At 46.4% G+C, this 27,405-nt stretch overlaps 1 protein-coding gene across 2 annotated transcripts in view; it reads left to right on the forward strand.

Moving 5' to 3' along the window:
* Window positions 1–27,405, forward strand: part of Usp10 (ubiquitin specific peptidase 10) — a 60,978-nt gene that overhangs the window by 32,144 nt on the left and 1,429 nt on the right. Inside the window, exons 4-12 of one of the 2 annotated variants that reach the window (XM_006990163.4) lie at window positions 1,569–2,597; window positions 12,878–12,969; window positions 13,496–13,605; window positions 14,256–14,311; window positions 14,531–14,634; window positions 17,079–17,178; window positions 18,931–19,108; window positions 22,256–22,421; window positions 25,460–25,604. In XM_006990163.4, coding sequence (XP_006990225.1) covers window positions 1,569–2,597; window positions 12,878–12,969; window positions 13,496–13,605; window positions 14,256–14,311; window positions 14,531–14,634; window positions 17,079–17,178; window positions 18,931–19,108; window positions 22,256–22,421; window positions 25,460–25,604 — 1,980 coding nt within the window. The remainder of the gene's footprint in view (window positions 1–1,568; window positions 2,598–12,877; window positions 12,970–13,495; window positions 13,606–14,255; window positions 14,312–14,530; window positions 14,635–17,078; window positions 17,179–18,930; window positions 19,109–22,255; window positions 22,422–25,459; window positions 25,605–27,405) is intronic. The other variant, XM_006990164.4, reaches the window with a different exon arrangement.

Below are 27,405 nucleotides of genomic sequence, written 5' to 3' on the forward strand. Positions count from 1 at the left end.
TGTACCTGGAAGCATCGTGGAATAGACCTCTGCCTCCAGATGTAATAGAAGTCTTTACTCTTTGGTAATCCATTTCAAAGTGAGGAAACAAAACTGCTCATTGGTCAGCTGCAAACAGAGGCAAACCTGCTGTGGTCTTACAGTCACTGTTTGGTACAGGATAGCCTTTCTTCCCATCCCAGCTATGGACATCCTCTTCCTCCTTTATCTAATTAGCGTGTCATTGCCTTCTTGATGAATCTGCGGGGTTTTTTTTTCCCTTCCTGTGAAAAGTCTTTTAAGCCCTCTAGAACAAAACATACTTAGAACACAATTTTGGGGTTATAATTCTGTCCTTGAAATGCAGGACTTGAAAACTATTGCTAACCTATACCAGACTTGAAGTCTTGTTTCCTTTCATTAATTTAATATACATGACCATTTCACCAAAATATCAAACAACAGTGGTTTTCCATGTGAAAGGACATAGTTGATTCTAGTAGTCTTCTTTCACGGACTAAGATACACTGTTCACCTTGACATGTATGGGAGGTTCAGGGTGAGGTTAACTAAAAACAATGAATATTGGAACTTGCAATGGTACATTGTTGCATACCTGTGATCCTTGGGCCACATAGTTAATCCTGTCTCAGATTCCCCCAAAGTTCACTTCACTCCTAACTTGTTTTTGTAGGCCTGAAAGTGTCTTTACCACTTCTGGGGTCAATCCAGGGTGAATTTAGTTACTAGTTAGCTGCTGTTGAGGCAAGGGCCACATCTAGACCTCAGTTATGGTGTTCATTGGAGGGATCCAAGAGAGCCAAGAGAAGGGCACTGGAAGGGCCTGACTTTGCACACAGACTGCCTCAGGGCTCTGCCTCAGAGCTCATGGTTCTGCAGCTTCTAGGGAGAAGCTGATGCACAAGTGTCTCAGGTTGTGCTCTCAGAGCCCACACTTTCTCAGCCTGGGCATAAAGCAAGCACGAGGAAGTCCATTCGCAGGGAGGCCCACGGTCTCACCGGCTAGTCCTGCCTGGAACTTGGACTTCGCATGCCTCGGTTCTGCTTGCTGGGATTACAGATGTGAGCCAATATGCTTTTGTTTTTGTTTTTTCTTTAAACAAGGTGTGATTAAAGCCGAGTAAGGATGCTATCTACCACTGAACTGTATGTCTGAGGAATATTTTTAAGCAATGAGATACTTTTTTGTTTATATAGTACGGCTGCCATGTAATGGTGTGTGATCTTGGATTCCTAATCCTACCTCTACCACTCCAGTACTGGAATCACATGTCCCACTAATTTTTTAATTAGAAATTTAATTTAATTTCTACTTTTTTTTTTTGTCTTTTGAAAGTCTTTCTTAGTTACCTAGATAACCACAGGTAAGGATAAACCTCTATTTTTCATACCCCCGATTTACTCTTGTTTTATAGATGTCATTTTCAACAGATTATTAAAATAGGCATATACTGTTTCAGAAAAGAATACAAGGTGTCACCTCTCAAAGAGGATGAATGATTTTGATACTATTTAGCTTGCACCCTGTGCTTGGAATGGATGCACATTGACTGATTATTTCTTCTCAGCAGGACAAGAACATCAGAGGATTGAGTTCGGTGTTGACGAAGTCATCAAACCAAGTGATGGTTTGCCGAGAACCCCTAGCTACAGTATTTCAAGCACCTTGAACCCTCAGGCACCTGAGTTTATTCTTGGTTGCACAACTTCCAAAAAGATCCCCGAGGGCATAGAAAAAGATGAGAACTACAGCTCCATTGACCAGTACCCAGGCTCGGCCCTGGCTCTGGAAAACAGCTCTACTGTGGAGGCAGAAACCTTGGAGAATGATGGTGGTGCTGGTGGTCTTGGTCAAAGGGAGCGTAAAAAGAAGAAGAAGCGCCCCCCTGGATACTACAGTTACCTGAAAGATGGTGGTGATGAGGGTGTTTCCCCAGCTGCCCTGGTCAACGGCCATGCCAGTTCAGTCACGAACAGCGTGGGTGTGGAGGATGCTGAGTTCATGGTCGATATGCTTCCTTCAGTTATGCCCAGGACTTGTGGCAGCCCTCAGAATCCCATGGACTTTATCAGTGACCCTGTGCCTGACAGTCCTTTCCCCAGAACACTAGGTGGTGATGGCAGGACTGCAGGGCTGCTCGAGGGCTGCCATGGAACTGACTTGGAGCAACCCTGCCTCCCTGCAGACAGCCTTCTAAGGACAGCTGTGACTCAGCCCTACGCTGGCACCGAAACTACTGAGAATCTTGCAGTTGCTAATGGAAAAATACTTGAATCCTTGGGCGAGGACACTGCTGCCAATGGGGTAGAGTTGCACACTGAGGAAAGCACAGACTTGGACCCTGCAAAGCCTGAGAGCCAGTCACTTCCTGCTGATAGTGTGCTCTCTGCATCTGGGGCCATTCCCATTAGCCAGCCCACAAAGTCCTGGGCTAGCCTCTTTCATGATTCTAAGCCCTCTTCCTCCTCACCCATGGCATTTGTGGAAACTAAGTGTTCCCCCCCTGTCCCATCTCCCCTGGCCTCTGAAAAGCAGGTGGAAGTCAAAGAAGGGCTTGTTCCAGTTTCAGAGGATCCCGTAGCCATAAAGATTGCAGGTACAGTTAAACAGACAGGCTAAATGGAGATGGGCTCAGGTCTTAGGGACACACTGTGTAGTGCAGTGGTACCCACAACAGTGGTAGCTGACCTGTGTAGTAACAGGAAGTAAAGGGCACATATGCATTAACATCCAGTTGTAAAACAATATACACAAGAAGAAAGATGGAAGGAAAAGGTGCCATACCTTTATGTAAGCGGGAAAACCTCATGGTTTTTTGTTTGTTTGTTTGCTTGCTTTTTTAAAAATGAGTTCTTATTGACAAATTTCATTTCCATTTTGTGGTGCTTTAGTGTTGGAATGTGTGACAGATGTGTCCTGTGCTGTAATTAGGGTATACTTTTTGTATAATTTGTTCTTTTTCTCTATCAGTATAGAAAAAAGGCATTAAAAAAATAATGCAGCCCCCCTCCCTTCCCTTAGTGACTTTGGTTTGAGTGGATTTTATTCAGCACCAAGCTGAAGGTAGGAAGTCAAGAGACACAGGAGCTGGGTGCTTAGGTGCAAAAAACAGGTCTTCAGCTCCCGAGACTGCTGCAGTGTGTCCTTGGAGTGCTCAGAGTCCCAACAGATATTAAGGTGTATCCTCCTGATGGCTGGGGGTGACTGCAAGTCTTGGCTTTGAAATATCACAATTATGGCTGTGTGTGGAAACACATACCTGTAATTCCAGCTCTCAGGAGGCTGAGGCAGGAGGAGTGGCAGTTGGAGGCCAGCCTGGCTTCAGTAGCAAGACCTTGTCTCCAAAAAAGCCAAAACAGAGGGAACATTTTAGTCCCTGTTTATAGAGATATGTTATTCTGAGTATTCTTTGTGTTCTGAAGTCTCTTCAAGTGAGAAAATGGATAGAATCTTTTTATTTTTATTGTTTTGGGCTTCATATTATAGCACAGGCTGGTTTTGAAGGTGCATTTTAGCCCAGGCTATCTTCAAAGTGGTTCTTCCTCTGCTTCCACCTCCTGAGTGCTGGGATTACGAGTGCCACTACACGCCACTGGAATAATTTATTATTACTTTTTAAAATTTTTAAGTTTTATGTTTGTGGGTCTTTTGCCTTCTTGTATGTCTAGGCATCACTTGTGTATTAGTGCCAGCAGATGCCAGAAGACAGCATCAAACTTGGAACTAGAGTACAGTTGGTTGTAAACCCTTATGTGAGTGCTGGGAATGAAATCCAGGTCCTTTGGACTGGCGGTCAGGGCTCCTAAGCCGCTGAGCCACTGCTCCAGCCTTAGGGATCATAGTTTTAAAGAAAAGTGACTTTCTTCTTTGCAACCACTCCCTCCGTGCTTTTTTCTTCTTTTCTTTTTATTTTAATTAAAAAAATTTTAAAAGGCTTACTCATTTTATTTTATGTGTGTTTTGCCTGCATGTGCGCCATGTGTGGGTGCTGGGAATTGAACCCATATCTTCTTAAGAGCAACAAGTGCACTGAACCTCTGAGCCGTCTCTCCAGCCCATTGTTCTTTTCAGCTTCACTTTGTAGCACAAAGCTTTTCACAGATTAGTCTCCTTGCCAGTCTCCCAAGTGCTGGGTTCTAGCTGCACACCTGTATGCCCTGCCTGATTTCTTTAATACATATTGGGTGTGTTTCTCCTAGAATGTATTCATTGCAGGACTGGGGAGGTGCCTCAGTAGGTAAGAGCACTTGCTTTGCAGTCATGAAGATCTGGGTTTGAATTTCCAGCATCCATGTAAAAAAAGCCAGATGTGGACTGTGTACCTGTAACTCCAACATTGGGGGTCGAGACAGGTCTATTCTGGGACCTGTTGCCAGCAACCTAGTCTACCAGGTGGATCCCTATGACTTCTAGGCCAGCCAGCATAAATCTTTACACCAAAAGACTACCAGTTCTAATCAGACAGTCTGAGGGATGGAGAGACAGGCTTCCATTTATGTCATTCTAAATGCATATTGCCCCCCTCCCCTTTTTGAGGGGGGTTGTTTTTTTTGTTTTGTTTTGTTTTTTTGTTTTTGTTTTTTGAGACAGGGTTTCTCTTGTGTAGCTTTGTGCCTACTCACTCGGTAGCCCAGGCTGGCCTCGAACTCACAGAGATCCGCCTGGCTCTGCCTCCCGAGTGCTGGGATTAAAGGCGTGCGCCACCACCGCCCGGCCTTGTTTTTGTTTTTTTTTAAGACAGGGTTTCTCTGTGTAAGCAGTCCTGGCTGTCCTGGATCTTGCTCTGTAGACCAGGCTGGCTCGAACTCAGAGATCCACCTGCCTCTGCCTCCTGAGTGCTGGAATTAAAGGCGTGCACCACCACCGCCCAGCCCTATTGGATATTTTTAGTAGGAGTAACTGAATCAAGAAAACAGTGAAAGGAAAGTTGATAATCCATGGAGCTGGTGTTTGCTGGCTGGAGAGCAGTGTCTGCACACCACCGTCAGGAGTAAGCGGGACAGCAAGGTTATGAGGGCTGACTGTTGTGATTCCCTTGTTTGTGAGCCAGGCCTGGGAAGCTGCTGTGTGCTGCTTGTCACTGCACCCTTGCTTTAATCATATTTTAGATCCCAGCTAGGAAAGGCTTCCGAGCCCAATTTCATATTCGATCTTTAAAACTATGTGTCAGCTTTCAAGGAATATAAATAACTCCAGGCAAAGACAAACTCTCCAAGTGCCCACATTAAATCCAGTGGAAGAGAACTTGGTAAGCTGAGGCCTTGAAGTCTGTCCAGCTATTTGGGGTAGGTACCTAGCTGCTTCATTCATGGATGCTGAACAGCCATTGTAAGCTGAGGCTGCCCAGAGGGATGAATGTGTCTCCCTGTATTTTAAGTGCGAATGACAATACAGTCTAAGATTATTGTTTCGGTGGCTTAGAACTGACTTGAGACCTTGTACTACTGGTAGTTTAGGTCACTTTGCTGTTGTACCTGGAAACGAAACAAGTTCTTCCCAAGAGGTAAGAGTGAGGAAAGGAAGGCCTAGAAATGTGACAGTGACTAGGCATTAATGGTTAGACTAGGTACCGGAGTATAGTTACATACTGGGTGGTTAGGCACTGGGGTGCAGCAGGTCCTGGATGGCTAGGCAGCTGTTGGGGTTCCAGAACCAGTGCAAGTATGACTTCTACCCTTAGATCTTGTGAAAACAAGCCATATAGGAAAACCCTTAAGACATAAGCTTGAGCTGCCTTAAAAACTCAGTGCTAACTATTATCCATTTGTAGGTGGTCTGTGTTGAATCATTTATAGTATGGGAGGTCTGTATTTCTTGATATTTAAAAAGAATATTAGTGATTTAGTTTTTCTTGTGTCAACAGATTGCATAAGAAAGCTTGAGTCTGCTCAACCGTTTAATGCCTGCAGTTTCACCAAAGTGGAGACGCTGGTTTTAGTTTATGAGTCATTTGGCACTACCATTCCATATGCATTGTTTGGATAGTTCTACCAACTTCTATGAGAAAGATGCATTGGAGCCACGTTCCCAAAATTTGACTTGAATAAAAAGTTTCTGGAGAATTTGGTGTTGCAGCCAGTTTCTAGTATTTGGCTCTAAGGGAAGATAAAGCTTTAAAAGCTAGCAGTGATGACTTGAGCACAAGTCAGCAGTGCTCAACCCCCCTCTCCATAATTGTAGGCTTGTGGATCAGGCTAGAGTGAGTGCAGTCCCCAGTAAAGGAACTGAGCAGGAGGAAGTCAAGGGCTCCAGCAATCCCCTCTCTGTGATCTGAGAAGGGTGGGGCTTTACCTTTGGCTGTGTGGCAGTCACTGAAGGAGCAGGTTTCCTGTGCAGGGCATGAATTACAGAGCAGGAGCAGTGGGTATGGAGGCTTTGATCTTAACCTTAAGATTTTCAACTAGAATCAGTTTTACAGCTGCTCATTTCTTTTGAAATGGAACTTACTGGTATATAGTCACAAAATGTTCAGAAGTTCTGGTTTTTGCAATGATGAGGTGTTTTCTCAAACCTTTGTCTTTACTTTTCCTCCCACTTAGATTGCCTTTTTTTCAAGGTGGGTTTTTTTTTATTTTTTTATTTTATTTTATTTTTTTTTTGTTTGAGAAAGGGGCTCACTGTATAACCCTGGTTGTCTGGGAACTCACTTTGTAAACCAGACTGGCATTGAACTCAGAGATCCATCTGCCTCTACCTTGTGAGTTGGCATTAGCAGTGTGTACTCAATTGACAAGTTTTTATTTTATGTGTATGGGTGTTTTGCCTCCATGAGTATCTGTACACATGTGTGCAGTGACCAAGGAGGCCAGAAGAGGGTGTGGAACCCTCTGGAACTGGAGTTGTAGATGTTAGGTGTGTGTGGTCGGGAACTGAACCTGGGTCCTCTGCAACAGCAGCAAGTGTTCTTAACCACTGAGCCATCTCTCTAGACCGCAGGTGCCTCTTTAAAGAAGTTACACCTCATTATTTATTTTTCTGTGTTTGTGCACACATCCATGGTTATGAGCACCCAAACTCAATGTCATGTCATGGTCAGAGGACCGCTTGGGAGTTGGTTTTCTGCTCTGCCATGTGGGTCCTGAGGATGAACTAAGACTTGATGGCAGGTGAGCTACCTGCTGGCCCTGCTTTGCCTCCCCCCCCCCTTTTTTTTTTGGTTTTTCGAGACTGGGTTTCTTTTTATAGCCCTGGCTATCCTGGAACTCGCTCTGTAGGCCAGAATGGCCTCAAACTCATGAGATCCTCCTGTCTCTTCCTTCCTAGTGCTGGGATTAAAAGTGTGAGCCACCCACCACCCAGGTTCTGCTCTGCCTCTTTCTAAGGAGGCTTATGGGATATCTAGAAGGGGCTGACCATATCAGGGGCTAGTGTGCATTTCTCTGTATTGTCACTGTCCTTGCTCATTGTACCTGGTGAAGGAGGAATTAAAGGCACCGACCGCTTCCGATATCAAAATGAAGGAAGTGGCAGTGCCAGGTGTCAGTCCAGCTCCTAGGTCATCTGTCCTTTCTGTTTGTGTGTGGTTATTGGAGGGTATGTGTACCTGCGTGCACACATGCCACAGCACATGTGTAGAGGCCAGAGGACAAGTTTCAGGAGTCAGCTCTCCTTCCACCATGTGATTCCAGATATACATCTTAGGTAAGCAGGCCTAGTGGCAGCAGCCTGAGCTTTGTTAACTGTGAGATTTTTGTTTTAGATCATTGGGCCATTTCTGATGATCTGGAATGGATTTGGGTGGCTATACCAAATCTGCGTGGTGGTCTAGCCAGTATGTACTGGGTAGGGCAGGGAGAGCAGATTGGCCATCCCTTGTTTAAGGGATGAGATAAGAAAGGAATAGGCAGCAACTCATTAGCCAGGAGGGAAGACTTCAGGCAGCCAGCAGGGTTGGGGCTGCAGTCTGGGGACAAAGGGCATGGAGAATTCTGTTGAGAATTATCAGCATTAGGGTCTTGTTTTCAAAGAACTTTGAATCCAGGAAGAAATTTACCAGTAGTGATAAAGGCAGATAGATAGTATTACCTGCTGTGGGACTTCAGTCAGTCTCAGAGAGCAGGACTTAGGGTGGCTGGAGACCTGAGTAACAGATTGGTGCTAGAGAAACCTTTTCTGGAAAAAGAGAATAATTATTTTCATTTTCATTTTATTTATTTATTTTAAAGATTTATTATGTATCTAGTGTTCTGCCTGCATGCATGCCTGCAGGCCAGAAGAGGGCACTAGATCTCATTATAGATGGTTGTGAGCCACCATGTGGTTGCCAGAAACTGAACTCAGGACCGCCGGAAGAGCAGAGTAGCCAGTGCTCTTAACCACTGAGCCATCTCTCCAGTCCCAGTTATTTTTATTTATATTTTATGTGTATGGGTGTTTTGCTTGCTTGTTTTATTACAGTTTGTGTGGTGTGGGCGGAGGTCAGGAGAGGTCATCGTATTCCCAGGAACTGGAGGTATGGATGGTTGAGAGCCTGGCAATAATGGATGTGAGATGGTGATGTGAGTGCTTGGAACCAAACCCTGGTCCTCTCTGAGAGCAAGAAATGCTCCAAGGCACTGAGCTATCTCTCCAGCCCCAAGAGAACAGTAGAATAATCTAGGGAAAAGTCTAGGTATGTCTTCTCTATTTGTCTGTAAGGAGCACCTGAACGTTGCACCAGAGGGCAGAGAAGGTTTGAACACTCCTTCGTCCTATCTGCTCCACATCTTGCTTTGTAGTTCCTGTCTGTATGCTTGCAGTTCTCAAACAAGCCACTGGATGGTGCTAAGAGATAAGCTTACTGTCTTGGAAGGAAAACGGAAACTGCTTTTTGACTGGCTGGCTCTTCAGGGAAGGGCAGTGTAGAAACCAACCCGAGCATGTGGTTTCTGAGTAAATGTCCAAAAGGAGTCATTATAGTTGGCTTCAGGTTGGATGTGTTCTCACGTCCACAGAGCTCGACTATATGTAGAAGCCCCCAGGCTGTTGAAGTCACTGTGGCCCATGGTGCTCTTTCTTGGGAAAGCGAAAGAAGCTTGTTCCCAGGGCTTAGTGCAAGCAGCTTGTCTCATCCCCTTTTGAAAAGGAATCAGCTTTGTCATAGATGCTGGGTTGTTTTTAACTGATGCAGTGCACTTAGAGCACTGGCTCTAGTCTTATAGTGTGTTTTCATGTATGGTATGTGTGGATGGGTGTGCATGCCTACTAAAGCATCGTGGGCTCAGAGGACAACTTTAGCAAGTTAGTTCTTTTTTTTTTTTTTTTTTTTTTTTTTGGTTTTTCAAGACAGGGTTTCTCTGTGTAGCTTTGCGCCTTTCCTGGAGCTCACTTGGTAGCCCAGGCTGGCCTCGAACTCACAGAGATCCGCCTGGCTCTGCCTCCCAAGTGCTGGGATTAAAGGCGTGCGCCACCACCGCCCGGCCAGCAAGTTAGTTCTTACCTTCACCTGTTTTGTTTTTAGAGCAGTCTTGCTTCTGACACTTCACTGCATACTATATCCAGGTTAGGTGGCCTATGGCTTTGGGGTAATTCTCCTCTCAGCCTGTGGTCTCTCCATAGGAATGCTGGGATTTGTTTTGTTTTAGTTTGTTTGAGGTAGAGCCTCTTTATGTAGTCTCGGAACTTGCTGGGTAGCTATCCTGAACTCCCAGAGGCCCACTGACCTCGTTCTCCAAAGTGCTTGGATTAAAGGCAAATGTCCCCATCCCCATCTCCTACTTTTTAAAAAAGTGGATTTCCTGCTTCACTTTTCTAAAATGTGGGTTCTGGGGATTTGAACTCAGGCCACTGGACTTGCGCCTTCTCCCTGCCCCTGCAGTTCATAGTTGAGGCTGCTCAGAACAGTGGGCGTGAGAGGGGAGAAGGTTCTGTGGTCTCTGTGCCTGTCCCTTGTTGGTCTTTTCTACTTTCTCCAGTGCCTGTGTCCAAACAGGTGTAAATGTCAGTGTACCCCATCTCTTCTTCACCTTCAACCAGCCCAAGAAGACTTTGCCTCTCACCACCAGGAAAACAGAATTTTCTCCCATTCAGAAACCTGAGTGTTTGGCCACTTCCTAGTTCTTAGTTCCCCCCATCATGTCGCTGTCTAACTTCTTGGCCAAGCATCCCATTGAGAAGTTCACAGTGGCTCTCCACTCTTACCCAGACCTGGCTCCTCCCTGTTAAGGCCATTAGTATGCACTTTGCACTCTGAATTTGAGATGTGTGTTATTGTGGGAGTATTGGGACTATGGCACACTGATTCCTGAATGTAAGTCACCATTCACAGTGTTAACACCTCCCGCTGAGCCAAGGTTAGGCTCACTATTGCATCACTGTGCAAACAATATGACAGTGTGCTTTCTGTTACTCCTAGTAGATGCTCCTTCCTGCTGTCCGATGTCTGTGCTTCCTTAGCCTCCAGCTGCTCCCTTGGTGTATCTGCAGACCTAGATTGGATGAAGCACACCTCTCAGATCTCCTCAGCTAAACTTGCAGTGTGTAATGCTCTCAGCAGGGACAGTGAGTCCTGCTCATTGCTGGCCTAGAGCGGGGCCAACTGTAGTCTTTGGTGCCACACAGGACAAATTAGCTGTTCGTCCAGAGGTCAGCCACAGCAGGAAGACCAAACCTTCTAATTTTGTAAAATCTTCCCATTGATTGCTGCTTTGAAATCCTGTGCCATTGTGTTGGGGTGTGGTTGTTGAGCATGCACAGGTTTGGAGGTTACTGTGATCACCCCTGTACTGTGGCACATAGTGGAAGGTGTGAATCCTTGTGGTACAGCCCAGGGTCAATTGGGAACAGGATGGAAGAGGAAAGTGAGTGATGCCTTACAGTACAGATATTTAAAAACTCCTTTTGTGCTTGTGAGCATGTTTGTGTGCAAATCCAAGTGTGTTTGTGAAGTCAGATTGTAGGAATCAATCCTCTTTACACCATGCGGGTACTAGGGTTAGTAACATCAGGTTTGGCAGCAAGTGCCTGTAACTGCTGAACCACCTCACTAGTCCATAGAAAGAATTTTCAGTAGAACTCATCTTAGTCGAGAGGAAAGCCAGGTAGGTAGATCCACAGTTTGATCTAGTTCAGTTCTATGACTCAGTTTTCTCATCTTTAAGATGGGGTGTCAGATGCCTCTTTGGCAAAGTTGCTGTCACTTTGAATGTCAATGGGCAGCTCCAGGCACTGGTGGGAGGTGTCAGCATGTGTCTTCAAGTCCTAGCCTATGACTTTTACTAAGAGGTGGCAAGCTTTACACGCTTGTTTCACTGGATGCATCCTGCTGCTTCTCTGGAGCCTATAGTAGTTTACTTTCTCAAAAAGATGAGCCATGTAAAATTACTGTGCTCCTGCTGTGTTTGTGTGTATTGCACATGTGCACATATACATTTAAACAATGCAAATTAACTTTGTCATTTGACTTTTGGACACTAGTCTAGGACCTGCCAGTACAACTGTTTTGGTTCTTGTTTGTTGTCATGCATGGGAGTGAATATCACATGTGCCCATTAGTGTTTCATTCCTGTGAAATGGTTTAAAAGTCAAGGAGGCATCATGGCATGACCCTGAATTGGAGCCTAGATTGTGTGTTGATCATAAGCATGCTGTTTCTGTAGCAAAGCAGACAGGGTGCTCCTAGATGACTGAAAACTAGGTCCCCCCAGTTAACACTTATGTGTTGTAAACAACAGACTGAGTATGAGGGAGTATGTTCACTGTAGCCATTACTGTTACAGGATTCATTATGGGATGTGGGAAGAGCCTGGGCCTTCTATGTAGATGAGGCTAGCCTTAGACTCACAGAGGTCGCCTGCCACTGCCTCTTGAGTGCTTGGATTAGAAGGTGCAACGCCTTGTAAGGCTAGGTTTGCTTTTGTTTTTGTCTTTGAGACAGTCTCGTGAAGTCCACACTGGTCTAGAACCTACTGTATAGGCTGAGGCTGACTTTAAACTCCTGATCCTTCTGTATCTGTCTCCCAAGTGCTACAACTGCAAGGATGTGCCACCATTCATGACTTCCTTGTCTTTGTTTTAAAAATGCATTTCTAGATAGGCCTGATGGCATGTACTTGTAATCCCAGTGCTGAGGCAGAAGGATTGCTGTGACTTTGAGGTTAGTCTGGGCTGCATAGTATCAGGCCAGTCAAAGCTACAGAAAAATCCAGTGGTGGTGAAGATGGGTAGTTGTAGAAAATGGCAGTCACAGTTTCTTTTTCCTTTTCTTTTTGAGACAGGGTCTTTGTAGCCTTGGGTGGCCTCACACAGATCTGCCAGTCTCTAGCTGTGCACCACCATGCCTGGCTTCATAGTTTTCTTAAGACTGGAAAAAGTGGTTTCAGGGGTGAATCTGAATAGAGAAACCTGCTTCTGAATGGAGTGTGGAATAGAGTGCAGAATGAATGGATTGCTGATTTGACTTCTGATGGAAACTGACTAGCAGGAGCAATTATCACTTAATGTGTGGCCATCAAGCACCCACTGTGACATGCCAGGTTTTATGTGAGTTCAGAAGACACACTTTTACTCCTAAGTTCCTTTGAAGTATCCAGGACACCTTGCTGCTAGTGAGGCACACTGTCTGCCTTGGTCGGGGAGGCCAGCGTCATCCACATCTGCTCTTTGCTGCTAATGATTGTGTGAGTTTCTGTCACTTGTGCTTCCTAGTATATTCTCACAGGAAGATAAGTAAATGCTGATGTTTGGAGGAAAATATTAATTGGAAGAAACAATTCCTCATTTAGTAACAAAGTTGATGTTGAACTAAGTGAGGCTTTAATAACATGGGCTTTCTGAGGACACACGCTCTCCTGACGAGCTTTCTCAGCACTTCAGACATGCCTTGGCATGGATGCTGCTGCTGCTGCTGCTGCTGCTGGAGTGTTGTTAATGCCTTCATTTGCTTCTTGACTCTTGCAGAGTTCCTGGAGACTGTAACCCTAATACATAAGCCAGTGTCATTGCAACCGCGCGGGCTGATCAATAAAGGAAACTGGTGCTACATTAATGCCGTATCCTTCCTGGATGCCATCCCCAGGACTGGCCACCATGGTGCTCACCTTCTCTCTGGGTGCATCTGACTTAGTGAAGCTGCCACAGGGCGGCTGGCCTGGACTCGGAACACAGACTGGGCCATCACCTGGTCTGCCTACCTCATAGTCAGTCAGACTCTTGAGCCCTGCTTCTCCACCCTCCGGAAGAGGGTTGATCTGGTGACCTGTGAGGGACAGAAAATCAGGCATGCTCTATTCTCATTGGAGTGGTTGTAGATAGTAGGATAGAACGACCACTCAGAACTGGAAGCTTTGCTCTAACTGGTGGGAGCATCTTTCTCAGCTAGGTTCTTGAATGTCACCCTGGCCCACAGCAGATCCTTACATGGCCATTACAAGGCAGCTGTCTTCTTATTTGGTTTATTCCTTTGTGTTTACGTATCGAAGTAGTTGAGTGTCCTTGGCTTATCTCGTTTTTATATGCCTTTAGGAAGTTTGCTGTGTCTGTTTCATTTCCTTTACACTTCCTTACTGCGACATTTAGACCCTGCAGGCATTGGTGGCTTGCCCTCCGATGTATCACCTGATGAAGTTCATTCCTCTGTACTCAAAAGTGCAAAGGCCTTGCACATCAACGCCCATGATAGATAGCTTGTAAGTAAAGTGCTCACATGTGCCAGTGGTTGGGGGGTATTCTCGTGGTGATGGGAACTTGAACAGTTTGGTAAAGGAGGTGCTCCCTGAGCTGAGTCCAGCCCTCTGCTCTTGATTTTCTACAGATAAGTGCTGGCATAGTCCCCTGCCCCCTTTTAATTTATGTGTATGAGTGTCTTACCTGCATGTATGTAAGTGTACCACATGTATGCAATGCCCATGGAGGTCAGAAGAGGACTTTGGATCCCCTGGAACTGGAGTTACAACCAGTTGTGAGCTGCCACATGGGTGCTGAGAACTGAGCCCTGGTTCCCAGCAAGAGCAGCAAGTACTCTGGACCACCTAGCTACCTCGCCAGCCTCTGGAAGTCTCTTTTAAAGGAAGATACTGTTGGGATTTTATATGGAAGTTAATCTGAAGTATAACTGAACATTGTGTTTCTCTGCCCTTCAGATTCAGCAGAAAACCTTGTATTGTTTGCCAGCTTAAAATATCACTTAAAAATGGTCCCAAAGTATGTGTAGATTAATGTTAAGAACCCACTGAGTACTGTCACATCAGCTGACATGGGCTGCACAGCTGCTGGTTAACGTGCTGTTGTGCCAAGGCCTGTTCCTAACATGTGCTCTGCTTCACTTTTCTCTGTGTAGTGTTCGGCTAATGAACGAGTTTACTAATATGCCAGTACCTCCCAAACCCCGCCAAGGTGAGTGAGCAGCTGTGATACCTTGTCATTGGGAACACGGAGCCCGGGAGCAAATGTGGTAAATGTGGTCTTGTTGGAAAGAAAATGCCCTTTTAAATCGAGGTGTTTGCCCTGTGCCAGTCTCACTTCCTGCCTGGGTGGTGGTGGGAGTTTGGGTGGCTTTGCTTTCTGTCCTTTATGCTGTCCTTTTAGTTACCAGAATGTCTGTTTCTCTTGCAGCTCTTGGGGATAAGATGGTGAGAGATATCCGCCCAGGAGCCGCTTTTGAACCCACATACATTTACAGACTCCTGACAGTTATCAAGTCGAGCCTGTCTGAAAAGGTCTGGGGTGTTCTGTGGCAGCTGGGAGGGGGCCCATGCCTGTAGTTGTAGCGTGTGGAGGCCAAGAGGACCTTTGGGAATTGAAGCCTAGCCTGGGCTACAGAGCAAGTTGCAGAAGAGCCGCAGCCACCGTCAGTGGTTGGTTGTTGCTCCTGTGAATGTGTGTCACACGCCCCATGCTGTAACTTGGTGCTGAGCTTTAGAGTGGAGTCGCTGAAGGCGTGTGTCCCAGTTACCCACATTTAATGGCACCAGGTACCAAGGATTGAATCTCACTAGCTCGGCCAACCCTGTGAGTTCAAGCTGGTAATGGGCAGAGCCTGGCTTTTGAGTCTGTCCCTTATTGCTGCACTGCACTTGGGTAGAGTGGAGACTCCTGGTCCTGGGGTGAGTGCCCAGCCTCCATGTATTCATGCTCAGGCTACAGCAGCTATTGCATCAACTTGCCTCTTGCTTTTTCCTAAATATTGCATATTGTGTTACTAAAGGCAAGTGAGCAAAGGAGTCAGGAAGCCTTACAGATGGCCCTGAGAACCATCGAGAGTGACCAAGGCATTTGTCTAGAGCAGTCAGCTGGTCTTTTCAGTTCCAAGTCTGTAATACATTAGCATGAACACTTCAGATGCTGTTAAAGCAAACTTACTCAGGAAAAATAGTTAGGAAAATGCCATTTAAATGAAGTGGTATGGAAGCTACATTGCTTTAAATAGAGTGAGCGTCCAGGTATACAGGAGAGACCCCAGCTGCACAGCTTTAACTTTTTAAATGCCTATGTCACAGCTTTTCTTGTTGGCTTGGACTTACATTTCCCACTACTTGGGATTCAGGGTGTTAGGGATACCCTACCAAGGGTTGGGATTAGAAACAGCCTAGGCAACAGAAAGAGAAGTGTGAGGATGACAACATGCAGATGCTATAGAACATGGATGAGACCAGGTGCCAGTGGAGCAGAGGTAGAGGGGTGCTCAGGGGCGGCTTCATGAAGCAGAGCCCCTCTAAGTTTGTGTTCCAAAAGAATGTTTATGAATAAAGCACTTTGGAAGTTACATTGGAGTTGACACTTTTAAGACCAACCTCAAGCTTGATGACTTCCTAGCAGGAGCTGGGGCATCTGGTGGTGTGGGCATAGTACTGCAGCAGACAGATGCAGAGAAAAACCTCAGGCACCCCTATTTGTGCCACCCCAATGCCCAGGCATGCTGCTGCTCATGGATTCCTCCAGTATTGCGTGGTGGCTTATGTGGTTGTAGAGACTCTTGGGGAGTGCCTCAGGAACTGTGTCACAGGCTCAGGAAATTACAAATGCCAAGGAGGAAATAGCACTTCAGTACAAAAAACTGCTTTGCTTTGTATAGTGTTAGACACAGTTCCTTATCCATTCATGGAGTGATGGAACTCTTTCTGAAGTCCAGGTTCTCAGATACCAGCCAAGGGCCAGCCCAGGCCTTTCCTGGGAGTGCAGCCCTATGCCTACTGTGTAAACTCAGCTGCAACGTGTGTGTGTGTGTGTTATTGTGTTTGGTGTGTTAGTTTGGGTATCGGCTATGCTAAATAAGTGTATGCAAGCAGTAGCACCTGAGCTCCACCCCACTCCAAGTCCCAGTCTCACTGAGTTGCCCAGGCTGGCTTTGAGCTCATGACACTCCTGTTTCTGCCTCCTGAGTAGCTTGTGTCCCCCATGCTTGGTGGGTTGTACCTCTTGCTGCACGTGTGCATAGTGTGCCACAGTCGTGCTGCCATGCTCGTGGACCCATTTGGAGAGTGTGTAGTAAACTTGTTTGCCTTGCTCAGAAACGCTAGGCACTGACTTGCTGTGTGAGTCCTGACTGGATAGAACCACCAGAGCTGTGTGGTGTGTGACTGGTGACTGCTGTCTCTGAATGATTTTGTTGGTAGAATTTCCTAACAGTCAGCTGATTGCTTGGAACTGTAGTTTTTTACTTATGCCTCGAGTCCTCTCAGTGTAGATGGAGATGGGGGCTACCAGTCACTGCTGAGTGAATGTAACTCAGGGCTTATGTTGTGAAGTGGCCCTCATGTCTTGTTCCTGGGCTGGGATTTTTGTTGTTGTTGTTGTTGTTTTGTTTTTTTCCCAAGGGAGGGTTTCACTGTGTAGTCCTGGCTGACCTGGAACTTGCTCTGTAGATCAGGCTGGCCCCAATCTCAGATCCCCTTGCCTCTGCCTCCTGAATGCTGGGATTAAAGGTGTGCACCACCAAGCCTGGCTGTTGTTATGTTATTTTTAACATTTTAAAGTAATATGTATGTCTAGGAATTCAGTTACACAAACAAGAAAAGCACAGAACAGACCTCATGGCAGCTCTTGGTACTTGCCTGCCAAGTCCGGAATGTCTCATCAGAGGTGTGGTGTGATCCAGGTGCTGAGTCCTGTGGGCCTCACTGCGGTGAGTTAGAATTAATGTGACCATGTCTGACCTCCTCAGGGCCGACAGGAAGATGCCGAGGAGTACTTAGGTTTCATTCTCAATGGGCTTCATGAGGAAATGCTGAGCCTGAAGAAGCTCCTCTCCCCTGCTCACGAAAGTAAGTTCTGTGTGAGACTGGTTTGCCCAACAGCAAAAAGGAAGATTGCGTGTCCATGTTCTCTCTCACACACCTGTCAGAAGTCACGTCTGTGAACAGTGCTTGGAGTATGTTAATAACGAGTGTTTTTCATTACCTTTAGTGTAGCAATGAGAAAGTTAGGTTTGGATAACTGGAATTTATCCAGCTCCATGCTGTTTTGCTTATCTTTTACTCCAAAGAGATTGAGGCCTCGGTTACTGTTCTCTTGCTGTGTAAAATATGGGTCCAGAGCCGAGGGTCTAAAGGGTTTACTTGGCTTACAGTTCTAGAGGGATAGATGGAGTCCATCACAGTGGAGAAGCATGATGGCAAGCCAGACAACTGCATTTCATTTACACACAGGAAGCAGAACATAGAGCCAGGCTGTAGACCCTCAAAGCCTGACTTCCTCCAACAAGGCTCTACTGCCTAAAGGTTCCAGATCCTTCCAAACAATGTCACCAGCCAAGAACTAAGTGTTTATTTAGCTCCATGAGCCTGTGGGGTACATTTCCTATTCACATGGCATCTGAAATACAGAAAAGCAGAACAAGTAGCGGGAGCACCTGCAGGAGTGGGCTCTCTCTGTGTGTGTATGCACCTTTCTCTCTCTCTCTTTTTTTTTTTTGGTTTTTCGAGACAGGGTTTCTCTGTGTAGCTTTGCGCCTTTTGCTGGAACTCGCTTTGTAGACCAGGCTGGCCTCCAACTCACAGAGATCCACCTGCATCTGCCTCCCGAGTGCTGGGATTAAAGGCGTGCGCCACCACTGCCCGGCACACCTTTCTCCTTAGTGATGCAGAGGTGGAGGGCATAGTCGAGTTGCTGTTTGGTGCTAAAAGCATCCTCTGAGGAAGAAGCCCCGCCCCCCATAACTACAGCACTAATTAGCCAAACCTGCTATAATTGCATGATTAAAGCCACTTTCCAGAGTGTCTTCAAATTTCTCCAGTTTTCCAAAGAATACCCCTAGTTTGTTTTTTTGTTTTGCCCCTTCCTCCCTTCCCCATACACACACAATTTTTCCTCTGTAACAGTCCTGGCTGTCCTGGGACTCACTCTGTAGACCAGGCTGGTCTCAAATTCTCAGAGATCCACCTGCCTCTGCCTCCCAAGTGCTGGGATTAAAGGTGTGCGCCACAGCCCTAGGCTTTTTTTTTTTTTTTTTTTTTTTTAAGTAGTTGACAGGCTTGGTTTTTTGCTGTTGTTGTTTTGGTTCTTTATATTTATTTATTGTGTATGTGTGTGGAGGGGTGGGTGTGAGTTTGTGCATGTGCAGTTGTGTATGTACACAAGGATTCCATGGCAAAGTGGAGGTCAGGATAATTTGTAGGAGTTAGTCTTCTTCATCATGTGGTACCAGGAATCAAACTCATGTTGTCAGTCAGGCCTAGGGCATGTGACTTCACCTGATGAGCTCTGACAAATCTTCACACCTGTGGGTCGTGACCCCTTTGGGGTTTGGACTACTCTTTGACAGGCTTCACCCTAAGACCATTACAAAACACAGATATTTACATTACAATTCCTAACAGTAGCATTGCAGTTATGAAATAGCAGACAATTATTTTATGGTGTGTGTGGGGGTCCCACAACATGAAAAACTGTGTTAAAGGGTCACAGCATTAGGAAGGTTGAGATCCACTGGTTTAGACAGTTCTTGCAAAATCTGCATTTGCTTGGATTTTTTGCTCTTGAAAATGGTAGCCTAAGCAGACACCCTTTCCTTTCAGAACTCAGCGTTTCCAATGGGCCCAGAAGCCACTTGATAGAGGACGAAGAGCAGGAAGACACAGGCGAAGGGAGTGAGGATGAGTGGGAGCAAGTGGGCCCCAGGAATAAGACGTCCGTCACTCGGCAGGCTGATTTCGTTCAGACACCTATCACCGGCATTTTTGGTGGACACATCAGGTTTATGCTTTTTCCATGTTGCTGGGGCGGGGTGGGGGTCTGGAAGCTTCTGGACATCCGCTTTGCCTGCTTTTCAGTTGCTCTTCCTACTGTCCTGCCCCCAGCGGCTGTGTGCCTCAGTGTTGATAGAAAGCCAGTTGACTTTGTTCTGGTGAAAGAAACTCATGTCTGATTGGAGGCATTGTATTACTGTATTGTAATAAATGGATTGCTTGTGTTTAAAGTCTATAGCATGAGGCTATGAGCAAAACAGTGGAGTGGCGGTCAGCACATCCTGCCACCTTCCTTGGTTCCTCTACCCCTTTTAGACAAGAGCAACTGTGCCCTACTCATTTAGTGTAAGTCCATCACATGAACTGTTAGCAGCTGCAGTCACCTATCACCAGCTCCTAGACCTGTGCACCCTACAGGTCTCAGGCTTCGTGCCCTCTGACCTTTACCCCTTCCTGTTTTCTTCCGCCATGTTGCATTGGTGATGGGTATTTGTGATTGACTGTTTAATCTATAGCAGAATGATCACATAGGGTTTTTCTTCTGTGTCCAGCTCAGTTCATTTAGTATGATGTTTTCCAAGTCTATCCATGTTCTGGCAGATGTCACGATCTCCTTTTCCAAGGCTGAGTAATACTCCTTGAGTATAATATAGACTTTTTCCATTTGCTTTTAGGTGGACACATAGGTTGTTTATCTAGGAAATAATTATGAATGGACTAGATGAATTTAGATAGCAGAACCTTGTGAGTTAGAAAGTAAAGTGAATAGAGGGAGACATTGGCAGGCAGGAGGATACAACCCCTGGTCTGTACCAGTTCTTCAATCAGTTTTCTGCTTGTTCACATCATCCTTCTGAAAGACTTTACATTAGAACATTTCAGTACTCAGGGTTTCTTCAAAAGCTCCAAACATAACTCCAAAGGATGATTTAGTGGACTTCAGTGTGTAGCAGGCATCTCCTGGGTGCTGTATTTGAAAGATGGCTCATTTCTCAGGTATCCAGAGCCAACTCTGCCTGCTCAGCAGCAGACTGAGCAGCTTTACGCAGAGAGTCTGTGCTCCATGCCTCAGAAGCTGCCTTGTGCTTCTGTGGCCCCCATGAGGAGGGCTGAGGAGCCAGTTGAGCTGCCCTGTGACATTGCCCAGGCCCCTTCTCTAGGGTTCTGGAGTCTTTGTGTAGCCAGGCCATCAGGTGTGGTCTGGGCAGTGCCAGGCCCTGCTCATTGTCACTGACTTGTCTTGGCAGACATGTCCCTGCCCCTGAGATGAGCCTCGGTGGCAGGGACAGCGAAAGATGACTGTGCCCTTTGCTGCGGCTGGAGTTAGCACTGTTGAACATGCCTCAGGGCGGTGAGGGCACAGTGGGAGTACAGGCAGCCATAGCGAGCGCATCCTTTGCACTAGGAACAGTGTTAAGCTGTAGGGCCACAGCCATCATGACAGATCTCGAAAGTGTCTAAGAGTGACAGTGGGGAAACCCAGGTTCCCTTTGAAGAGATTGCATCATGGCTGCTCGCCTCAGACTCTGGGGGTCCCTGGCCTCAGTGGTTGGGCGGAGGTTTTTATGCCGAAGTTCACTGTTTCTTCAAAAACAATAAAGCAGAGATAAGGAATTACTGTTGTTATTAATTTTATTATAGTCAGGGTTTCATGTATGCTGGGCCGGTCTTGAACTCACCATGTAGGTGTAACCATAGCTAAGGATGACCAAGTTTCTGCTCCTCACTCCTCCACCTCCCAAGTGCTGGGATTACAGGGATGTACAGTCTAACCTGGCCTATGAGGTACCAAGGATAGAACCCAGGACATCATGTAGACCAGCAAGTACTCTCTGTCTCTTGCCACATCCCTAGGCCTAAACAAGGAATTCTTTTCTGGTTTTGTTTTATGTTTTGTTTGTTTAAGACGAGACCTCTGTACTTGCCCATGTTGGCCTCAAACTCATGGCAGTCCTCTGCTTGAGCCTTACAAGTGCCTGGCTGATGAGGATTTCTGATGACAGAAGTGCGTTTAAATAGAATAATATTCGAGTAAAGAATATTCTGACTAGAGACCCTCCTCTTACTCACTCACACTTGTGGGTTTTCAGTTTCCCTAGAGAAAACACTTCTTTTTTGTCCTTTTCTGATCATGCAGGACTTTGGAGTAAAGGGGATCTTGATTTCTGCACTTATTTTCTTTTGGTTTTGCCAAGACAGGGTTTCTCTGTGTGACCCTGGCTGTCCTGGAACTCACTCTGTAGACCAGGCTGGCCTCAACCTCACATTCGCCTGCCTCTGCCTCCCAATTGCTGGGATTAAAGGCATGCACATTGCCACCCAGCTTTTACTTCCATTAATGCTTTTCAACTTTTTGGGAACACAAGGAGCATCAGTTGTTGCCTCCACACTCAGAAGGAAGGTTGGAGCATTAGGCCTTGACAGAAAGGCTTTCTGCTGGTTCTCATGGTATCTGGGCCGTGAAAGTCCAAGTCTCCTCCCACCAGCTTTACTCTGCTCATAAACTAGGACACCAGGCTGCACAAACAAGATCCTTTCTTGACTCTCGGAATGTTTCCTGGATGAGGTTAAATGAGAGATGAGATGAACTTGCAGTTATTACTCTGAAGAACTTAGAAAAAGAAAAAAGAAAAACCACCTAAGAAAACATGGTTGAGTTGGCGTCCTACCCACAAGGCTGGTTGCCTCCCTTCCTGGATTGCTAACCTGTTTTTTTATTATCCTTAGCTTGCTCCTCTTCCTCCTCATGTTGTTTTTAGAACAAAAGCAGTATTAAAAGTCCTGTTTCCCTGGAGATTTCCTCCATTTCATTAGAACAGGCTGTGGCAACACTTTGTTAAAGCCCTTTGGGGGGTCACATTGGTTAACTGGTGCTGCATTGTATTTAGAGGTGCAAGATAAGAATTTGGAAGTTGAAACATCTGAGTGGAGCTTGGGAACATTACTGATCAGTTGCTAATAACAGAAGGTGGTAGTCATCAGAGTTCTTCTTAAACTAAGAGTGCTTTTTGCTTTTTTGTTGTCTCTGGTCTTCTGGGACTGATATTGAATAAACTTATTTTGAATGTTTATTCCTTCTCTGTTGGTTAATCTTAAGAAAAAGTGACAAAGGGTGGCCTCTTACATCTTTTTTGTTTTCCATTGCAATTCTTAGGTCTGTGGTTTACCAGCAGAGTTCCAAAGAATCTGCCACTTTGCAGCCGTTTTTCACACTGCAGTTGGATATCCAGTCTGACAAGATACGCACAGTCCAGGATGCATTGGAAAGCTTGGTGGCAAGAGAGTCTGTTCAAGGTTATACCACCAAAACCAAGCAGGAGGTATGTTCCCCGTTGGCCAGAAGTCTGTATGGAGGCCCTCTAGGTGCTTGAACAGAACAGAATAGGGTAGCAGGAAGCTGATTGGAATCCACCTCCCACACCAGTGAGTTAACTTTACTGAGAAGTCCCAGAATTTCAGAATGGAGTGGTGGAAACAGATAGTCCCACAGTTCCTTCACTTACTCTTGTGGCCTGAGCAAACATCTCCTTTCTGTCCTTGACCTTGCTCTGCATTTCATATTCTGGCAGTCTAATCCTGGTATCCTGAAGTCAGCCTACCTCCAGCGGAGGCTGGGTTAGGATGTAAAGGGGCTTCTGGGCACATCTGTGTTGCATTTATCATAGATCACTAGGAACACTGACAGATGCTGCTCTTTGATGTGATTCAACAAGGATAAAGTCTTGAGTCTTTCTGTTCTCAACAGCCATGAGCTGGGGTTGTACTTTGGTCAGAGGAAGCTGTTATTTGGCTCTTGGTGTGCCTGTTCTTTTGGTCTGCAGTGGAGGCCATCTTCTCTATCATGTCTTTTATAGTCTGTGGCATTGAGGTCACAAGGCTGTCGTGGCAAGGTTAGGATTCAGCTGGCTAGTTAGGGTGTCACTTTTCTGAAGAATTCCTGCGATTGGAAAGCTGTAAGCACCTAGTGGAGTGTAGAAGTTACATTGTTAAGTGAGAGGTCCCAGCACAAATCCTGTCTTTGTGTGTGGCCCTGCAGAAATGTCCGTGTGACTAGTACACTGAGTAGAGAAGCACAAAGAGACCCTCTGAGGTCTCCTGCTCTAGTCAGCAATGCCACATTCTGGGGATCTGCAGAAGAAAGATCTAGGGTCCCACCATGTCTGACTTGTTTCTGGTGATTGGTTTTGTTTAAAGTTTAAGTACCAGGAAACCTGGTAGCTGGCTTGAGTAAGAAGTGCCTGGCTGAGGACCTTCACGCAGGAGAGGGCAGTAGAGACATCATGTTGAGGAGGCTGGTGGTTAAGTTTGTGTCTGGCTATGGGTGAATGCCAGCTAGGCTCAGCCTATATCAGCTGTGACTCTGCAAAGATGGATTGCTGTCCCTGGCTGCTGAGGGGACATGGTCTTCTGCCTATGTCCTGTTGGGAGGTTTCCCAGCCCTCCCTAGGCCAACCAGAAAAGACTCCTCTGTGGCTTTTCTTACTTTTTCATTTCTGCTGCAATTGAAAACTTGGCATCCGAAATTCCTCCTACTTTCTCTCCCTGCCCAGAAGTCCCACCTATACCTCCTCTCTTGCTATTGGCCATTCAGCTTTTTTTTTTTTTTTTTTTTTTTTTTTGGTTTTTCGAGACAGGGTTTCTCTGTGTAGCTTTGCGCCTTTCCTGGAGCTCACTTGGTAGCCCAGGCTGGCCTCGAACTCACAGAGATCCGCCTGGCTCTGCCTCCCGAGTGCTGGGATTAAAGGCGTGCGCCACCAATGCCCGGCGGCCATTCAGCTTTTTATTAGACCAATCAGGTGCCTTAGGCAGGCAAGGTAAACAGATGCAATACATCTTTACATAATTAAACAAATGCAACACATCTTTACACAAACAAAATATTCCACAACATAGACAAATGCAGCACATCTTTACATAGTTAAACAAATACTCTGTAACACCTGACAGTGACAGTGGGTGTCTCTGACTCTTGCCTGCTTTTGGGACCCTTTTCTCCTGCTGGGTTGCCTCGCCCAACCTTGATGCGGGTGTGTATGCCTGGTCTTATTTTATCTTGTATCGTGTTCAGTTGGTGTCTCTGGGAAGCCTGCTCTTTTCTGAGGGGAGACAAGGGGAGCTGGGGGCCGGGAGTGGAAGGAGGGGAGGCTCTGGTCAGGATGCATTGTATGAGAGAAGAATAAAGCTATCTATCTATCTATCTAAAGAAAAAGAAAGAAATTATTCCTTAGTTTGTTGAAACTCCAGAACCGAGAATTTTAGTAACCATGTTTCTTTGAAAGTTTTTGGCTTTTGTTTTGTTTTGTTGTTTGATTTTTGTTCTTTGAGACAGGGTTCATGTGTGTTGCCCTGGTTGTGTGGAACTCAGTCTGTAGCCCAGGCTGGTCTTTAACTCAGAGATCCTCCTGACTCTGCCTCCTGAGTGCTGGGATGAAAGGTGTTCGCCACCACAGCCTGGCCAGTGGACTGGAAGTTAAAAGGTTAAAACCATGGCATCATGTACCTGGAATGAGTCTGGAATTTGTCATCTGTAGATTAAACTGTTGGTTTGTGCCCCTCTCAGCTTCCCAGCCCTTTGTTAGCTCACAGGTCTGTGTGAGGTGTTTGCTAGGTTTCTCACCTGGGGAGAGACAAGCGTCCAGCTCCCTTCCCCTAGGTCCTGCCAGATCCCGCTCCTAGTGGACTGCTTGCTTCAGTGACTTGCTGTCTTTTAGATTACTACTTACAGTTCTCTCTGTCTTCAAGTTAATAATGGAAATTTAAGGAAAGGAGTGACCAACTGAAGGTGCATTTAATGGAAAATAAACCCTGCACCAGGCATAGGCTGGGAACAGTACTGGGCAGGCAGGGCAGGCAAAACAGTGTGGCACCCGTGTTTTGTCTACACGTATGATTGTGTACCATGGGTACATTGTTGGGTCAGCAGGGCTTGCCACGCTCACCTAGGAATTTCACTCCATTAAGTCTTAGAGCTAATGCTTCTTAAGGATTTTTAAAGGCATTCAAGAGACCCGTGAAAGCACTAAAGGGCATATTGACAGAACCAGCGAGTCAGTGACAAGGACAGATGACTGTAGGATCACTCAGTGTTTGTCTGAAGAAAGATACTAGATAGCTCTATGAACGAAAGTGAAAAGACAGTCTAGTGCCTACCACTTCCAGCCTCTCCTCAGTTTGCTTGTGTTCTCAGTCTTTTAGTCTTCATGTGGAGGCCACGGATGGGCTTCAGACCTGAGGGCTCCCTTGCAAGTGTGTCTATAGGGGTGCAGGTGTGGCTAGGGTTGGGACGCAGCTGTGGAGCCCCCCAGAGGGTGCTGCTGCAGCCAGGCAGGCCTGTGAGCCCTGGCACACCGTATCACAGGTTGAAGTCAGTCGGAGAGTGACTCTGGAGAAGCTCCCTCCTGTCCTTGTGTTACATCTGAAACGCTTTGTCTACGAGAAGACTGGCGGCTGTCAGAAGCTGGTCAAGAACATTGACTACCCTGTGGACTTGGAGATCAGCAAAGGTAATGCCCAGCCCTGTGCTTGCACCAAGTCAGAGCTCTTTTTGCTTGAAATTTATTGACATTTGTGCATTTTTATACTAAAACTCTCATTAGTTTTTTAATTTTTTAAATCTGATTTACGAGTGTTTTGCCTGCACGGATGATTGTGTACCATGCACTTGCCTGGTGCTGGTGGAGGCCAGAAGAGAGCCCTGGATCCCCTGGGGTTGGAGTTGCAAGTGGCTGTCAGCTGCCGTATTGGTGCTGGGAATCAAACCCAGGTTTTCTGAAACAGCCAGTAGTCTTAACCACTGAGCCCTCTCTCCAGCCCACCTCTTTTTCTTTTTCCTTTTCTTTCTTTCTTTGGTTTTTCAAGACAGGGTTTCTCTGTGTAGCTTTGGAGCCTGTCCTGAAACCTACTCTGTAGACCAGGCTGGCCTCGAACTCACAGAGATCCTCCTGTCTCTGTTTCCTGAGTGCTGGGATTAAAGATGTGTGCCACCACCATCCCGCTCTTTTTCTTTTTTAAAGGCAGGGTCTCACTGTATAGTGCTGGCTGGCCTAGAGCTCACTATATAGATCAGCCTGTCCATGAACTCTCACAAAGATCTGCCTGCCTCAGCCTCCTGAGCGCTGGGATTAAAGATATGTGCCCACCCCTGGTTTAGAGTAGCTTTTTCAAAGATAGAGACAAAACTGAAGCAAAACATAATTCAACTAGATCAGAAAAGTAGGAGAAGGGCAGCTGTGAGGACCAGGTGGTGCTGGAAGTTTCTGCCCTCTGCCTCTAGACAGTGACATGGTGTCTGTGCAGCGATATATTGGCCATTGCTTCCCATAGGCCTTTGCGACTAGATGACGACAGCACATTGTTTTGTTTCATTGTAGATTTATTTTATTTTATATGTATTAGGGTTTTTATCTGTATGTATTTGGAACACACAGCAACCTGGTGCCCCCACAGATTAGAAGAGCTTGTCAGTTCCCCCAGCAGTGGAGTTACAATGGTTGTGAGCCACCATGTGGGTGCTGGGAACCATCCTAGGTCCTCTGAAAGAGCAGCCAGTGCTCTAACCGCTGAGCTGTCTCTATCTAGCTCTGACAGCATGTTTTAAAGAGCTCCACAGAAAGGTGCCCTACTGTAAATCTGCAGGAAACCACCTGCTTTTAACCTTTTTGTACGTGTGGGTAGGCATGCATGCCAGAGCACAGGTAAGTCAGTCAGAGGACAGGCTCAGGAGGTCAGATCTCACCTTTTCTCTGGGATCGTGCTATTGAACTCGGGTCACCTGTCTTCAGAGCAGGAACCTCTACCTGGTGGGCCAGCTACCTCACTGCTCCCTCCATTGTTCTCTCCCTGCATTTAAAGGATTTATGTGTCCCTGTGCACATGCCCTGGCATTATGTGGGAGAAGACCTCTTGTAGGAGGCAGTTCTCTCTGTCCACCATGTGGGTCCTGGAGTCTGGACTCTAGGTGGCAGGTACCAGCACAGAACAACTGCCCCTGAGGGCTTTATAGTTGTGACAAGCATCTTACTGCCAGAATGTGACTGGGAATGTGGAGAGCCAAGGCGGTCCACAGAATACATGGGTGTGGAGAGCAGAAAGACAGTGGTGTCCTCCATCCCCGTCTTGAAGAGATCCTCCTTAGTCTAGTCCTCTGTCCCCAGAACTGCATACCTGACTCCTGTGTCCTGATCCACGAGCTGGGTGTGCAGTTACCTCCAACCCCCTTTGGCTGTGATGGCACCTTTAGGTTCAGTCCTGGCACAGCTCTGGGCCAGGACCCATCCATCCCTGCCTGACCCTCTTAGTAGGTGG

The sequence above is a fragment of the Peromyscus maniculatus genome, chromosome 5 (assembly GCF_049852395.1).
Source record: "Peromyscus maniculatus bairdii isolate BWxNUB_F1_BW_parent chromosome 5, HU_Pman_BW_mat_3.1, whole genome shotgun sequence".
NCBI classification, from domain to species: Eukaryota; Metazoa; Chordata; class Mammalia; order Rodentia; family Cricetidae; genus Peromyscus; species Peromyscus maniculatus.